Genomic DNA, 16,064 nt, shown 5'->3' on the forward strand with positions numbered 1-16,064 from the left:
CGCACTCTGCTATTCTGATGATGACCGCCTTGCCCAGGTCATCATCCCACTTCAAAACCACGATGCAGCCTTGATCGGTCCTGTTTCCGCGACGTCGCGCCATTCGATTGACCCGCCCTGCAAGCCAAGCGAACCCTGAAGCCCCGCTGTCCACACTGGCGGAGATGGCGAGTGCGCAAAAGGGTGCGGACCAGCCCGCTCAACTCACCACCACGGATATCCAGAGCGCGATAGCTCATCCGGGAACTATTCAGATCAATGTTCAGGGCGCATTCATTGTTGATGACGAGTCGAAGACTCCCAATGGCTTCTTGCACGATTGCGAGGATTACAAGCATGACCACAATGACATTCGGCTGCCCAACCACACGGCGGTTGTGAGCCACGTTGCTGTTGATGTAGGCTACTCAAACCGTATCTATTCAACGGGGCCATCGAGCTGACCACAGACATGATCTCCTAGATTGGCGGCTCCCTCGCAAAACTCGTCTACTTCTCACGCGAGCCCGGCGAATCCCCAGATCTCGGCGGCCGCCTCAACTTCCTCAAGTTCGAGACCGACAAGATCGAAGCATGCATCGAGTTCCTACGACAGCTTAAGCTCGAGCACCAAGCTCAGAATGGCTCGAAGCCGACGTCACGCGACCTGTGCGTCATGGCAACTGGGGGCGGCGCATTCAAGTACTACGACAAGATCAAGGAAGCGCTAGGCGTCAAGGTGCAGGCGGAGGATGAGATGGAGTGCTTGATTATCGGTGGGCCACAATCGCCATGTTAGAGTGACGGGTGGCATTGGGAACAATACTGACTCGATTGATCTGCCAGGTCTCGATTTTTTCATAACAGAAATCCCCTCTGAGGTCTTTACCTACAGCGAAACAGACCCGATGCACTTCGTCGAAGCTCGCGCAGACATCTATCCCTACCTCCTCGTGAACATCGGCTCCGGCGTGTCCATGATCAAGGTCTCCGGCCCGCGCGAGTACCAGCGTGTTGGCGGAACCTCTCTCGGCGGCGGCACGCTCTGGGGCCTGCTATCCCTCCTCACCGGGGCGCGGAACTTCGACGAGATGCTCAAAATGGCCGACCAGGGCGACAATACTGCTGTCGACATGCTGGTTGGTGACATCTACGGGACGGGACGCGATTACGATAAGATTGGGCTCAAGAGCACAACCATCGCGAGCAGTTTCGGGAAGGTATACAAGATGAAGCGGCAGGCTGAGCGGGAGGCCGAGGACCACGGGGGACTGGCCAACGGGGATGATGGATTTAGTCGTAGTGCTTCGCCGGAGTTGGATGGCGTCGATGGCCCACACGAAGTGGCTGTAGATGGGATATCGTTCAAGCCGGAGGATGTTAGCCGGAGTTTGCTTTACGCCGTGAGGTAAGTTACTTCTTTCTGGGGACATTCACCCAGTGTCAAACGCTGACGGGGTTTCGTACAAACAGCAACAACATCGGTCAAATCGCCTACTTGCATGCAGAAAAGCACAATCTGGAGCACATTTACTTCGGCGGCTCTTTCATTGGCGGTCACCGGCAGACCATGAACACTCTCTCCTATGCCATCCGCTTTTGGTCCAAGGGCCAGAAGAAAGCTTACTTCCTAAGACACGAAGGTTATTTGGGGGCGGTGGGTGCTTTTCTGAAACGACAGCCGCCGAACTGGGGACGGAGAAACAGCTTGGATGGGCTGTATACGCTTAACAGGGCAAGCTCGAGGGGACAATAACTTGAGATGATTTGACTGCAAGCCGGAAAGTATTTTAAGCACGTTAGCAAGCGATCTCTTCTTAGCGCATGTTATGTGTGTACTATGAGTAGGAGACTGAAACGGAAGTAAAGAAACTGGTCCTTGTTATTTGCACATCTATCGGTTCGCAAGCGGCGAAACCCCAATTATCATCATTGCAAGTAGTTGTCTAGTAGTCTTCTAGGAGCGAGTTTCACATCAATCATGGACATAGGTTGCTGAAGCAGTGTAGTTTTTGCAAGTTTTTGGTTGTCTATCGTACAAAATATCTAGTCTACATCTAGTGCACCGTACAAAAACATAAACGTATCCACCGAAGACCTTCTAGTTCGGGGTATCGTGAGAGCCATGAACGCCGCTGATGCACAAATGCTGAATCCTCCCATAAAAAACGCCATCAAAATGCTCAACGCTAATGTCGCGGCATACAGTCATGCAATACGTAAAACAGACGCTAACACAAGCTCATTGACAGCTTACTGATCGACATACAGTTGGCCCGCGAAAGAGAACGTGGGCCGCGCAGCTGGCAGCACCTTTGTGCACTCGGTGAGGCTGTTGATGTTGTTGACGCCGAGCAAGCTCAGGCGGATGTAGGAAGAGGCATAGTCCTGTACAGCGAAGTCAGCAGATTGCTCCATGGATGTATACCGTGCTTGATGATAGGCCAAGACATACCTCATTCCAATGGCTCTGACCGCCCGGGCCGGCGAATTGGTTCCACTCATCCGCAACCCTGCTGTCGTTCGCGAGAGCCATATCACTCTTGAGCCTGAACACCTTGTCCGGCGTACCGCTGATCGTCTGGCTGTAGAACAGCGTATCCCAGACACCAGGAGTGCCATCCTGCGGCTGGCCGGCCTTCTTCGGGTCCACAAAGAACTGCTGGCTCGTGGTGTGCGCGCCCACCAATGCAGCAAGCATGTGCGGCGTAATCGTCTTATCCTCGAACAGCTTGATGAGGGTGCTAGCATCCGAGTTGACATCAGGCATCAGCCCATCTGGCGCCGCGATTCCAGCAGGCGCGTCCTTGCGTCCAATGAATGTCCGCGTGCGGGGACCTAGCGGGCAGGTCACCACGGCATGGTTGGCGGCGAACTGGATCAGATCTGCCATGCCGACGCCGAAGGGGCCGAAGATCTTCTGCAACGCCCACGCCTTCGCGACGATGCCTTCCAACCCTTTGTTGTCGGGCCGCTTGATCTCGGACCCTGAGAGCACGATACTGCCGTCCGCACCTCCACCGCCGCGGGTCTTGGACCAGGCAGCCGCGTCATGGAAACCGAGACGGATGGCCTGGCGCGCGAGGCTGTTGCAGCGGCCGCTGGGGCCGCGGAACGCGAGGGTGAGGTCGAACGAGATGTGTGCCCATATGCAGCAAGGGTCGGCTTTGCAGGCTTTGGTGCCGGGCAGGCCAGGGATCCTGTAGGTTGCGGCGCTCTGGCCGGTCTCTTTGCCCGTGAGGATGTTGGCGATGGTTTGGCCGACGGGCGTGGTGATGCCGTTCTTGAGGTCGCCGATGAGCTCGCCGGCGCCGGTGGCGGAGCCGTCGCCGTCACCGTCGTCGGCGGGGGCTACTTGTGGAAGGCGCTTGTTGAGGTCTTTTTGGAGGTTTGCTAGGCCGGGCCATGCGGTGACGAGGGAAGAGAGAGTGGCGGCGGTGAGGGCAATGTTGAAGAGGAAGTTTGTGGGCTTCATCTTTGCTGAGGGATGATGACTGTGAGATGGATGCTTTTAGAGGATGAGAGTGAGTAAATGTAGGATAGAGACTGTTGGGGGAGGAATGAGTATTGCAATGAACGCTTCAATGAATTGCTTGATGATCTGTTCGTAGAGAAGAGAAGGGGACTTGATATATGAAAGCAAGGATGACCAAGGGAAATACTCTACGATCTACTCGTATGCAGCCTTACAGCAGCCACAGAATGAAATACGAGGCATCACATCAATCTGGAAGATAGCCAAGTCCCCAAGTACGACATTTCCATGGTAAGGGCAGCTGCGGTGAACAGCCGAGCAGATCTGGATTGACAGTTGTTAACCAAATTAGTCTAGATGGTCGGACCGCATAGGGCTGTCCCTCGAGTAGCTTCTTGGCCTTCTCGTATTTAACAAATCCGGTGATGCTCATTGGGTTCTCTCTTCTCGTGACGTGCATTTGTAATGGTGTTGATGGGCCCGGTGCCTGGAGGCGGATTGAATTTTCTCTGGCTTCCTCGGTCGAGCTGCGACTTGGCGGTACGGATCGACAAAGGCGCCCGCTCCGGGTGCTCGAGCTCACCACAGGCCCAGCTGGGGGACCCGAAAAGAGGACGTCAGGGCGCCTGAAGAGGTTTAGGGGTTGAATGTCAGTGTCATCCGCGGCTGAGAGCGGCATGGCGGGCACGGACTGATCTGCGAAGATTTGCACAGCCATCGGCCTGGATCTTGAAGTCGACAACTTTCCGGGGCCGCGGGATCGCTGCAAGGGTCGAGCGGACTTCCGCCAAGCCGTTGCGGCTGTCAAGTTTTCCACAAGTGCCTCTTGGACGTCGACTATTGCCTTGACGCCATATGAGGAAGTGTTCGACTCGCATCGCTAGTTCACTGCTTGGCCTTCTCTGACATGCTGTAGTGGCTTGGTGTCGGATAGTACCGGTAGGAGGGACCTCCTTAGCTTGCTCCATTACCCCTCTGGACTTCTCTAAAGCTCTCAGGCACCTAGAGCATCGTGAAGGCGTAGATCTTGTGGATGTGCTAGTTACTGCTTAGGCCGCACACACATGCACAACGCCGCTGAACGGTGTCTAGCTGTCAGCGGTATTCTGTTGGCAGGAGTCAGTTGTACTCGAGTACCAGCCTAGCGTATTACGTAGCCAATATCCGCCGGTGATTACTTCACATCTTGACAGATATTCTATCGTGGCCGTAGCAAGCGTTCTATCAAAAATAAATCTTCGTCCCTTAGGTGCGATTGTTTGTTCGCCTGACCTACAAAGATTTGATTAGGAAGGTTATCCAAATTCACTACAAATGCTAAGAGCTCATTCTAGTTGCTGAATACATTGAGTGCGCCGGAAAAGGTGAAGCTCACCGACGGTAATCTTAACAAATATCTACGTCCTTGGCAGGGCCTTCGAGCGGTACATTCAATAAGCCAGAACGAGAGTCAGGTTAGGGGCTTGGGCGAGAACCTCAAATCAACTCGAATATCACGCTCTCAACGCCTCGCTCCATAAACTCACCATCCATGATTCCATGCACATATGCTGGGCCGACGAGCTCGTACTGCTCCCCTCCGGCCTTCCGAAGCACGCATGGTATCTTCAAGCCAAGTATTATGCAGACCTCATCACCAGGCTGAAGAGTTTTCGGACCGCGTCCAAGATAGCCCTCGTCCGTGATGAACAGTTGCTCCTCAGCCAGCTCGGTGGTCGATCGGTAACTCCCTGAATACTCCTCGTCAGAATGCTCATCCAATAGCAGCTGCGACAAGCGGAGCAAAGCCTCGTGGTCACGCTTGCCTGCCTCTGATGTTCTAATGGATTCGCCTCTGCGCGTCGAAACATGGTCCACAACAAGGGTCTTCCATATCGCATCCCTCTGCTGTTCGGCCGTCTCGTACGTAGTCGCCTCATGACTGCAACGATCCTTTAGTTCGGACAACCAGCCTCCATGTTCCGGGTGCCCTAGCTCCCCATGATCGCCGGCCTTGGTGCTGCGAATTGTATCCACTCGGACTCCACTGAGCGCAAGGATTGGCTGCGTCTCAATGCCACGAAGCTCAAAGCTACTGCGAGTGTTCCCGGAGGCATTGAAGTTGCGGGCTCTAATGGTTATCGTTGGAAACCGCACCCCAACCGACCAGTCTGGCACCCATGATGGAAGCGTGAGCTGGGATCGCCCTCGTCGCATCGTGCATAGCAGTGTTTGAAGATCACCTTCTTCAACCATAGCTTTGCCAGTCTTGATGTAGAGTCCTTCAGTGGATAGCGAGTAATCCGCCTTGATGTCTAATCCGTCCGAATTCTTGACCAGCCCCAAGAGCGCAAACACCTTGTCCCTGGGATCGGTGGCTAGCGATAAACCGAAACACGACGTGTCGTAGAGTAGCCCTTGTAGAGAGATCACGTCTTTACTCTGGAATCTTCGCCTACCGTGTTGCACTGTGAAAAACCGTGTCATGTTCCTCTGGATGTTGGAACTGTGAATACTTGTCCGCCGTTGATCGTATGAGACGAGAAGAGATAAGCCTATAGCCAGCTCTTCTAATGTTGTAATGAAAGGGCCACACTGGATCCGGACGTCCCTGGCAACGGCTACCTCTTGCAAAATCCACACACGTGACCAGTAGCCTCTCTCAAACAAGTCAAACAAAGGTCTGAACAACCCTAGGAACTTCTCGAGATAGAGTTCAAGAGTTGGGACATCTGCACGGGTTGCCACTTGGATATCACAACCTGCGTCGCGAAGCTCTTTCAGTTCCTTGATCGTCTCACCGGTGCCGGCTGCCGCCATGCCCAACCATGACACCACATAGACCGCGTCATGGTAGATAGTCCGCATGCATTGGACCTGAGCGCTCTTTTCTGCGTCGTCCTTTTGATTGATGCAGATAGCGTCGATCCAAAGGGGTCTATTCGTATGCTGGCCATCATCTCGGAACTGGCGGAGAGCAGTCTCCAGATTCTGTGTAGCCAGGAAAGAACATCCGTCGACCAGGATGGGCACAATATTATGAGGATCGCCCCAGCTGTATGACAGGGCCACGTACTCAGGCTCATCGCCAAGAGAGACATGGTGAAGCGTGCAATTGACTGGATTGACGCCATCGGTTGTCTGACCTTGATCAAACGGCAGTATCTTGACAAGGCGAATTTCTCGCTTCCCGGGATCGAGGGGTAAATATTCCAACGACAACTTTATGGGATCAAATGGGTGATGATAATCGATTGTTTGTTCCTCCTTTTGAGCATCGTGAGACAGCCGGATGGCAGTATCCCTTCGTATGGCTGCTGCCGTCAAACTTCTCAGCGGTCCAAGGGGTGAGCGCGACACCGCGAAGTAAGACGCCCTTCCAATCATCTGAATTGTTTGTTATCAAGTAGAGGATGCCTTTCGGTCGTCGTCGTAGGCAGACAGGCTCTTGCGGCTGTGCATTTCGGCGGCTACAGTGCCCGTTGTTACGCTCACCTTGAAACTCCCGCTGAAAGGGTGCCATCCATGATAGATAAGGCTTTCCTAGTCCTTACTAAGTTAGCACGAAGCTGGACGCATTGCTGGTCCAATGCACTACGTAGGTAGAGTAGTACGGGGAAGATTTGCAGGTTGATCACGTGGGATGCACACGTGATCGATCTACGAACTTTGGCGCCTTGGTCGGCATTGTAACTAGTAGCACCTATTGCTCATATACACCTAACTATATCTGGATTGCTGTAAAAGCACGATGAAGAATGAAGACCTTGAAGCTGGTTATACTTCTAAACTAAAATACACGCTTGAACAGAAACGCTCCCACTTCGATGGTGGACTGGTATCGTGAGAACATAACGCCGCTGCAGCGAGATCCTGCCGCCCCGTGGCCCCTATACACCAACTCCATAAGCTGCAACTTGAGCCAACAGTGGCCCTTTCTCTAGGAGGAGTATGCTGCCTCGGCCAGATAGATAACGCCGAAGACGATGAAGGCAAATGCTCCGCCGAGTGTGACTGTCAGCAGCAGTTAGCAGGGAGGTTACAGTCTAAACGGTACGGGACGTGTTGGACTCACCTTTTTTCATGCTCACCCGTCCCGCAACAGCTCGACCGCCAATTACTGCAGCGGCAGTGCAAACTGCATGTCCGCAGATCGCGCCCCCAGTGACCCACCAGTAATCCTGTCCAGCCGCCATCGCGATGGTCGCGATCTGACTCCTATCACCCCACTCGCCAAGGAACGTCATGACGAACGTCTGCACCCAAGCTGGGCTAAGTAGTAGAGAAAGCAGATTATTCAAGCCACTCAGCGCGTTCTTGAAGGACGAGCCGCTCGGTGATGGTGAGCGAGAAGTCGAAGACGAGGGACTTCTCGCCGGGGCCGGTAGCCTTGAGTTCGAACGTTCTCGGCGACCACGACCCGCCTCGAGGGCGTAGGGCGAGATGGACGACCTTCTGCGGCTGCTGCGACGAGCCAAGTGTTCCTTCTCTTCTAGCTCCATCTCTACCTCCTTCATCTCCTCGCCTACGCCTTCGTCTGCGGACATGGCGTAGCCTTCTCTCATAAGCTTGGCTCCAAACACTAAGAACAGGATTGCAGCCAGGAAGTGTACAAATCGTTCAGGTAGTAGAGTAGGTACGGCGTGACCGAGGATCGCGGAGAGGACGGTCATGGCGATGAGTGCGGAGAAGGCGGCGGAGAAGACGACAAGGCGGGGATGGCGCATTGCCATGAGCGCAGCAACCAGGAAGGTCTTGTCGCCAACCTCGGAGAATAGGATCATGGTGAGGGCGAGAACGAAGGAGTGGAAGGGTTGGATGACGCCGCCTGTGTCCTCCTCGGGCAGTGAAGGCGGGGATGTACCGGAGATTGATTTTGGTGGTTCAGTCTTAAGGGCGTCGTCTTTCGGAAGACTTGGAGGTACAGGCATTGGGATATCGTGGGGTGTGTCTGGAAGGTCGGCTGGTTTCTGCATGGGAATTAGTCAATTGGGCTCCAATGAGCAAAATCTGATGACTGCTCAACGGTGGAATCGATGGTTCCAGCATACCTCCATTCCTTGTGCTCCCTTCTTCTTTTCCGAGCCCTCCGCTGTTTTCGTGTCTCCTTTCTCACTGTCCGTTATCCTTCCCTGCTCACTGTGCGGCAGTGGCGGCGCCTCCTTCGGCGGATCAGGTACCTTCTCCACCTTGCCTCCCGTCTCTTTCTCTTGGGCCAAGCGATGCCTGTCCTTTTCCGACACACCACCCTCAGTCCCTGTGGGGCCCTTTTTAGCTTCCTTCAAATCGCGATCGTCCATTACGTTGAAATCTTGAACTTTCGAAGATTTGCCATCCTTGGGGGCCGCAGAGGCCGTCGCGGACACTGACAGGTCTTCCACTACTGCAGGCACTTTCTTCGGTCTGTCGCGCGAGTAGTCGACGAAAGGCCCACTCTTGGGTTTGCCATCCAGTCCGTCAACTGGCGCATCTTTTGTGCCTCGGTCCGGTCTCACGGTTGGCGATAGAGCTGCCCTCGACGATATGGCAGTATAATCTCGTGTGAGCACCTCTCGAGGCACCTGCTGGACGGGTGTAGCATCCTCTCTTTTCTCTAATCGGGCGGCGCAGGCGAGTGCGGGTATAAGGAGCAAGAGTAGAGGCGACGGTCTTCTTCGTAACCTCATCGTGAGGGGGAGTCTGTTGACGGGACTCGTAAAAGGCTGGGCTGTTGCTTGCGCTGACGTAGATTATCCGCTTTGTTTGCGAGGCTGAATTCGCTTATGGTTGAGTCGAAGGGTGTATGTGTTGAAGCAACAGATTACAAAGTGTAGTATGATTACGAGTTGAAGAGACAAGTGTCGAAGCAAAGGTAGAAAGGAGAAGGTATTCAGTGCGGTGAATTTTAGAGAAGTACGGGGTAGTCAGCCCCTACATGCACCAAATTGCGGCGGAGCAGGGGCGACGGGAAGTTCAACGTTGAAGTGCAAGGGGGTCAGCCACGGCGAGTCGGCGATTTGACAGCTTGAACTACAGATGTCACGTTCACTGTCACTGTCTGTTATCAGTAACAGATCATAGCCTCGAGGCTCCGAAACCTGTTCTAAAATACACGTCTTTCAATTGCCGCTAATTTTCTACTCCAGTCTCTATCCGCATCTGTGCCCTGCGTGCCTGATAGACGTCATCATGATCATCTGCTGTCCGGTCACGTGCATGCGTCGCACCGGATTAAAGCCGAACCCTAACCCTGATCTTACAACAAAGCAACACCTGACCGTCAAACACCCAGCTTGTGCCGCTTTTTGGATACCGCCATGGCCGACAAGAGTGTAACTCGCGGATCGCGGGTAACGCAGCAGCCCGTCCGAAGGAGTACGAGAAGCCAAAGTCGAGAGTTGGGAGGCGGACCTGAAGCGCAACAGCTGCCCGCGCGGTCGACACGTCGAACGACGCGTCAAGCCAGCGTTGACAGCGTCGAGAACACTACCAATCGCAACGAACGTCCAGCGCGAAGATCGCGAAAGAATATAAAATCCACAGCTGTAGGAGGTGCGCAATCTCAGTTCGCCTCGTCATATTTTGCTTTGTCTTCCTCCTACAAAACTTGACATAGAATTTCGTTGACCTGCTCATTCGCGCGCGACAATTTGTTCAAGCACTGCTATGCGCCAATTTCTCCCGTGATGTTTGGGTCATTGCGACTTTTGAACAGTGCCTGAGCTCTGCTGCTCTTTCGTTTGCGACGCGTTGTCCTGCCGTGACCATAGAGAAAGATGCTAAAGTACGATCCTAGATCTCACTACGGTTGAAGAAAGTCCTGCCCCGTCTCTCCTCAACCGAAGGTTAGTGCAAGATGAGGGAGAAGATTTGTCGCCGAATACACCACCGGCACAGCATGTCGAAAGCACCACTGTTCGTTCGCCTCGCCGACTGTCCGCTTTGTCAGGCACCACAGCACGCTCTTCTCTGTCCGCCGCCGATGCGGCCGAACTTGATCCTGAGATAATGCTAGAGAACCTGTCTCCCTTATATTCCGCAGCGGAAAACATCCTAGAAATTGTCGCGCCGGTAAAGGCTTCGAAAGGCGATCTGCGGAGTATTATCAAACAAATTAGAGCATCCACGTCAAGAACCGCGAAGAGGTTTGCGATCAAGCAAAAGGCGATTGAGCCTTACATAGAAGCGTTCGATAGCCGAAACATGATACGCCGCGACGTAGTCCTGAAGGCATTTTTCCATCCTACGACGGTTCAGGATCTCGATTCGCACCCATGGAGACCCGACTTAATCCTCTACAAGGCCAACCTGGCCATCATGGCGAAGCAGCTCCTCAGCCTCGATCGAGACGACACGGGCAGCTGGGATTCTGTACGTGAGCTCGACAATAGCTTTCCTCTCCAATTCTTGTCGACTTTCCCGGCGTCTGATACAGACACCGCAATTGGATTTGTTGGCGGAAGCCGCCTGTTGAAGGAGACATTCACGTTTGCGCTCGAGCTACGGACTCAACTAGCTATAATCTTGCTCTCGGAGAAATACGAAGCGTTGTCCCGCAGCCCACACAATGCTGTTGCCCAACTTTTCGGCGCTGCTGCAGCTGGCGAAGATTCGGCGCCTGTCGATATCGTTGAGGGAAGTCAGATTCGTGGTTGGGGTATTGAAGCCTTATGTGAGTCGAAAGACCACATTCCTCGGAACTTCACTAGGCAGGTGACCCAGCGAGTCAACGAGATCAAAAGCTACTTCACAGGAGACGAGGAGTATACTGTTGATTATGAGGGCCTCAGCGAGCGGTTTCCTTGGCGGGAGTTCGTGGCGCAAGCCCTGGAGTGGATAAGAATGCGGAACATGGAAATCGAGGAGCAGCTGGAGCACGCCGGTGGTGTGGAAAGACTCAGCTTCCTGCTCGATCAAGAGCTACAGTCTGGCCAGAAGCCAAGAACGTCTCTTGGCGGAGCATCAACTGCAACGGCGGTGTCTACTTCCGGGCAGTCTCCACGGAGGTCACGGAACTCCGGAGTGTCGCCGGACGGTCAATTTGAAGAAGCTGGTGACCTAGAAGTAGCTGAAGCTAGCAGGTATTATCTTCATATTCCTGAGATCGTCGCTACAGTATTGACTGAAACCGTAGCAGACCCCCGGACTATACCACAAGTGGTATTTCCGCTCTCAAAAAACGAGCGGCTCGTCTGACAGGCCAGTTTAGCCAGCCTCCGTCAGCCTCGAAGGAGCCCCGTTTCGAGGAAGATCTAGTCCCAGCCGACCCTGTGGATGACGATTGGCAGGCTGCGCCTGTTGATGACTACGACGATATCAATGCGGATGCTCCCCCGCCCCCACAGCAGCCCCCCAAAAGCTCATACTCCGCCCAGGTCAGGGAACTGCAGGGGGAAGAAAACCGCAGGGATGACGCACCTGGCTCAGCACAGAAACCTCGAGCGTTTACAGATCGTCAGCCCAATGCGCGAAGAGTCTCCTTCGATGACGGCTTTGACGCTACGCAACGCACCCAAAGTTCTGCTCAAGCAGGGACGCCGCCACGCAGTAGTATGAAGCGGGCTCGTGTCGACGAATCGGCGGATTCCGACTATCGAGAGACCGGCGCTGATGCAAGCGATGACGAAGATTTCGAGACTGACAAGCGCAACATCAGCTCACCACAACGACGCCGTCAAGCACAACCCAGGCAGCGCCGCCCCGTTAGCGAGGAGTCTCGTGTATCTCCCAACAAACGTCAACTTACGGGTGGCCGTTACCTCTCGCAAAGCCAAGTTACCATCCTCAACTCCGATGCCGATGAAGAGGCACAACATGAGGCCCCCCAAGCAAGTCAACTTCACCGTATGAGGAAGCAGATGGTGAAACGCAAGATGATGCACCGGACGAAACAGCAGCGAGAGCGCGCCTTCTGGACAGTAGAAGAAGAGGAAGAGCTGCTCGACTATCTGAAGGAGTACCGAGGTCAGGCTCCCTCGTGGGCTGATATCAAAGCATTGGATCAGGAGAGAGCCAAAGAAGAAGACAGACCAGAAGTATTTGCACTGCGAACCCAAGTTGATCTCAAGGACAAGGCGAGAAACATGTTGATACTCTACATAAAGTTGGTTACTACCTGCACTCATTCTAGGTCCAGTTCACTTACATGGGTTACAGGTCAGGCTCCGGTGCGATACCGCAATGCCTTGCAAGCGTCAGGCTGGGCAGGTCTAAAAAGGACGAGTTAGAAAGAGCCGGCTTCGACGTAAGCGAGATCCCATAGCTGCTCGTACTGGCTTGGAGTTGCGCCGATGTTTGAGGAGGACCCTGCGGAGGCGTCCGGCTCTCACGGCTTGGATACCCGAAGGTTTCTGGGATCGGATAACTGGACTTTCGTTATTTCTCTTGTTCCTTTACGCAATCAGAGCGATCATCCTTTCATTGCTAGCAGCAGCTGCTTGTACTGTCACCAGTAACATTGCTGTGACGTTGCTCATGCCCTTCGCGTGTAAAAGGATGGACTGCAGAAGGATGGATAATAATTTCCATGTGCATGTGCATGTGCATGTGCTCTTGCACCAGTGGCTTGGAAGCCTTCAATTTGCGAGGCTTTCATTGCCTGCCAGGTTGACAACACAGATGGCTTCATATCATGGTGGGTTGGCGATTGCTGCTGCTCGACTACTTAATATCATCCGGTAATTCTAAGCCCATCAGCAACACCGGGCTGGAAGTAAACGTGCCACCCGCGCAAACGGGCTGTCTCAGGCTCGACTGACGAAACGAAGAAGCCCTCCGGAAAAGCTCCCGAGCGGCAAAAGTGATAATCTCGACGAGGCTGAGTGTGCACCGTGACGCAATGCGGATTTCTGAGTTTCCGTGCCTGGCAAAATGGCGTGAGCAGGGAGCGGGAGCGATCAGGGCAGTCGGCGACCTCATTCGTTGCAGGAGAACGATCTGGACCTGCACGTGACCCGTGGCGGACGACTCGGAACTGCAACAACCGGCAGACCCTGAAATGGTGTGGTTCTTGGCGAAATACTCGTCCAAATTCGCGGTCAACATGTACTCACATATCTGCACACCGCACCCTCCCTTCTCCTCACAACCGGTGGTCAACGATCGCGAAGCTCAGGGCGACAACAACGCCCACCAGTATTCGAGATGTAGGTGCCTCACGCAGCTCTCCAATCGAGTTATCAGTCTAATCGGAAGGTACCTCAGGAACTCAACCAATTTCTTCGATGTGCCAGCGCAGCCCGACACCTACTGGGGCCAATTCGACGAGATATCCAAGTACAATGTCTCTCTCAACTACTTCGAGCGTCTCTGGGCTGCTTGGTACACCTACATGAACAACGATGTCCTCGCCACCGGCATCATGTCCTTCGTGATGCACGAAGTTGTGTACTTTGGCCGCGCTCTGCCCTGGATCATCATCGACTGCATACCGTACTTCAACAAGTACAAAATCCAGAATGTACGAGTTGGTTGCTTAGGTACTCATTCGAGAAGCATTGGCTGACTCACTATCCAGCACAAAATCCCAAGCGCAAAAGAACAATGGCAATGCGCCATGCTAGTCTTGCTAAGTCACTTTACCGTCGAGCTGCCTCAGATATGGTACGCAAAATCCAAGATCCTCTGAGGCTTTCTCCGCTAACATCCCCAGGCTCTTCCACCCCATGGCGCAGTTCTTCGGCCTGCAGACCAGCGTGCCCTTCCCCCCACTCTACAAGATGGCCTACCAAATCGCCATCTTCTTCGTTATGGAAGATACGTGGCACTACTGGACGCACCGCGCGATGCACTGGGGCCCACTCTACAAGAACATCCACAAGATCCACCACCAATACTCCGCGCCCTTCGGTCTGGCCGCCGAGTACGCCTCACCGATCGAAGTCATGATCCTGGGCCTCGGCACAGTCAGCTCGCCCATCCTCTGGTGCGCACTGACCAAGGACCTGCACATCCTGACCATGTATGTCTGGATCATCTTCCGCCTTTTCCAGGCCATCGATGCCCACAGTGGCTATGAGTTCCCGTGGAGTCTGCACCATTTCTTGCCATTCTGGGCGGGTGCCGACCACCATGACACCCACCACGAGCGCTTCATCGGCAACTACTCGAGCAGCTTCAGGTGGTGGGACTACCTCCTCGACACCGAGTCGGGTCCGGAGGCTTCGAAGCGGAGGAGGGAGCGCAAGCTCGCGAAGGCGAAGAAGGCTCAGTAGAACCGAGCGGGTGATGGTAGTCAATCTGAAGCGTGCGTGGTGATTTTGCAAGCACGGATGCCCAAGGGGGCGATGGAGTAGTTCAAGAAGTTACGAAACAGTCTTCGAGGGATGGGAGTTTTGGATGCCGTTCAGCAAGGGGCTGTACTTCGAAGTAGACTCATTACTAGAATCGAGTTTGTGTCTTTCTCGTCGCTCTCTCGAGGCTGGACCTTTGTATATAGTTTGATAAGCTAGGTCCTGCATTTCTATCTCTATATCTTGAAGTACAGACCATCGATTGTTCACACTGTCACACGTCTCAGCGATGATCGGAGAATTCTGTTGACCGTCAGCGAGACTTCATTCATGTTCCTGGATTTTGGTGTTCACCATCTCCGCTCCGCTGGGTTTTGTGAATCCAAGCAATAGAGTGTGTTTCTCAACCACAACGCATCTCACCAATGCCAGTGAAGATCACGCGCACTTCACCGCAACCCGCTCAACTCAACCGTCCCTCTCCATCTCTCCCTCCCCGAATCACAGGAGGGCGCCTGGCACACAGCCCCAACATCCGCCTTTACATCCCTCACACGGGATCCAAACAACTCCAAAGCCCCCCTTTCGCTGCTTGGTTCTATCGCTCCGCGGGCCCCCCGCTCTCTCCACCTCCCCTAATTCCCCGTCGCCTCTCCCCCTCCCCCACCCCCTCCCCTTCCCTCCGCCCCATCCCTCACCTCCCCCCACACCTCCCCCTCACGATCACAAACCCCCGCCATCACAACATCCAACTCACTCAGCCCCTCGGGCTTATGCGTCGTCCACAGCACCTCGACCCTATTATACGTATTCGACCATGTGGGGTGGTGCCGCCGCTTCTGCGCCTCCGTGGCCACCGCGCCCATGAAACCCCACGCTGCGTTGAAGCTGCGGAACTGGAATGTGCGCGCTAGCCCTGTGCGTGCGCGTGTGAGGCGCCAGGGGCCGTGGGGGGCGAGCAACGGGGTGAGGAGGAGGGTTAGGTGGACGGGGTTGGAGGGCGCGGAGAAGAGCGGGGTGAGGGGGGGTGCGGAGGGTGCGGGTTGCGGCTGCGTGGACGAGGAGGGCGGCGGTGGAGGGGTGGACGGTGGGATGGGTTGGGAGCGAGGTTTTGCGGCCACGATGCGAGGGTTGGCGCTGAGGGACTTGGAGGTCACGCGTCGGGGTGGCGCGGTATAGCCGATTGTGCTGGAGGGAGTCAGTGGGTGTGGTGAGCGGATGGGGAGATGGGCATCTATTTCACCGGATGGGCGCGGGGAGGCGCATGGTGGACAGACTGGGCGCGAGTTTCGCTGGTGCGCTGTTGCTATCCTGCTACTTCTTGATGTCTCATTACTGAGGTGTGGAGCTGGAGAGCGGGTGAGACTATCGAGTATCAGATGAAGCTGTAGAGCTTAGCGATTTGATTGGTCGAAGCTAGA

General features: G+C 54.5%; 7 protein-coding genes across 7 annotated transcripts; 3 read left to right on the top strand and 4 right to left on the bottom strand.

Annotated features, from left to right (window-relative positions):
- Positions 1 to 164: 164 nt before the first annotated feature.
- W97_04582 (pantothenate kinase) lies at positions 165 to 1,735 on the top strand (the record flags this gene model as incomplete). Its single annotated transcript, XM_007782471.1, has 4 exons — positions 165 to 398; positions 464 to 755; positions 826 to 1,387; positions 1,453 to 1,735. 4 exons carry the CDS (start codon positions 165 to 167, stop codon positions 1,733 to 1,735), a joined length of 1,371 nt encoding a protein of 456 aa, XP_007780661.1.
- A 497-nt stretch (positions 1,736 to 2,232) lies between these two features.
- W97_04583 (uncharacterized protein) lies at positions 2,233 to 3,454 on the bottom strand (the record flags this gene model as incomplete). Its single annotated transcript, XM_007782472.1, has 2 exons — positions 2,233 to 2,367; positions 2,435 to 3,454. The coding sequence occupies 2 exons, from the start codon at positions 3,452 to 3,454 to the stop codon at positions 2,233 to 2,235; spliced, it is 1,155 nt and encodes a 384-aa protein (XP_007780662.1).
- A 1,476-nt stretch (positions 3,455 to 4,930) lies between these two features.
- W97_04584 (uncharacterized protein) lies at positions 4,931 to 6,820 on the bottom strand (the record flags this gene model as incomplete). Its single annotated transcript, XM_007782473.1, has 1 exon — positions 4,931 to 6,820. One exon carries the CDS (start codon positions 6,818 to 6,820, stop codon positions 4,931 to 4,933), a length of 1,890 nt encoding a protein of 629 aa, XP_007780663.1.
- Positions 6,821 to 7,373: 553 nt separating this feature from the next.
- W97_04585 (uncharacterized protein) lies at positions 7,374 to 9,099 on the bottom strand (the record flags this gene model as incomplete). Its single annotated transcript, XM_007782474.1, has 3 exons — positions 7,374 to 7,447; positions 7,509 to 8,403; positions 8,485 to 9,099. The coding sequence occupies 3 exons, from the start codon at positions 9,097 to 9,099 to the stop codon at positions 7,374 to 7,376; spliced, it is 1,584 nt and encodes a 527-aa protein (XP_007780664.1).
- A 1,321-nt stretch (positions 9,100 to 10,420) lies between these two features.
- On the top strand, positions 10,421 to 12,674 carry W97_04586 (uncharacterized protein; the record flags this gene model as incomplete). Its single annotated transcript, XM_007782475.1, has 3 exons — positions 10,421 to 11,493; positions 11,547 to 12,515; positions 12,569 to 12,674. 3 exons carry the CDS (start codon positions 10,421 to 10,423, stop codon positions 12,672 to 12,674), a joined length of 2,148 nt encoding a protein of 715 aa, XP_007780665.1.
- Positions 12,675 to 13,409: 735 nt separating this feature from the next.
- On the top strand, positions 13,410 to 14,625 carry W97_04587 (methylsterol monooxygenase; the record flags this gene model as incomplete). The annotated part of the gene is made up of 3 exons (XM_007782476.1): positions 13,410 to 13,871; positions 13,929 to 14,014; positions 14,064 to 14,625. The coding sequence occupies 3 exons, from the start codon at positions 13,410 to 13,412 to the stop codon at positions 14,623 to 14,625; spliced, it is 1,110 nt and encodes a 369-aa protein (XP_007780666.1).
- Positions 14,626 to 15,278: 653 nt separating this feature from the next.
- W97_04588 (uncharacterized protein) lies at positions 15,279 to 15,909 on the bottom strand (the record flags this gene model as incomplete). Its single annotated transcript, XM_007782477.1, has 2 exons — positions 15,279 to 15,831; positions 15,887 to 15,909. The coding sequence occupies 2 exons, from the start codon at positions 15,907 to 15,909 to the stop codon at positions 15,279 to 15,281; spliced, it is 576 nt and encodes a 191-aa protein (XP_007780667.1).
- Between the last annotated feature and the right edge of the window lie 155 nt (positions 15,910 to 16,064).

This window comes from Coniosporium apollinis, assembly GCF_000281105.1.
Source record: "Coniosporium apollinis CBS 100218 chromosome Unknown supercont1.20, whole genome shotgun sequence".
NCBI classification, from domain to species: domain Eukaryota; kingdom Fungi; phylum Ascomycota; class Dothideomycetes; genus Coniosporium; species Coniosporium apollinis.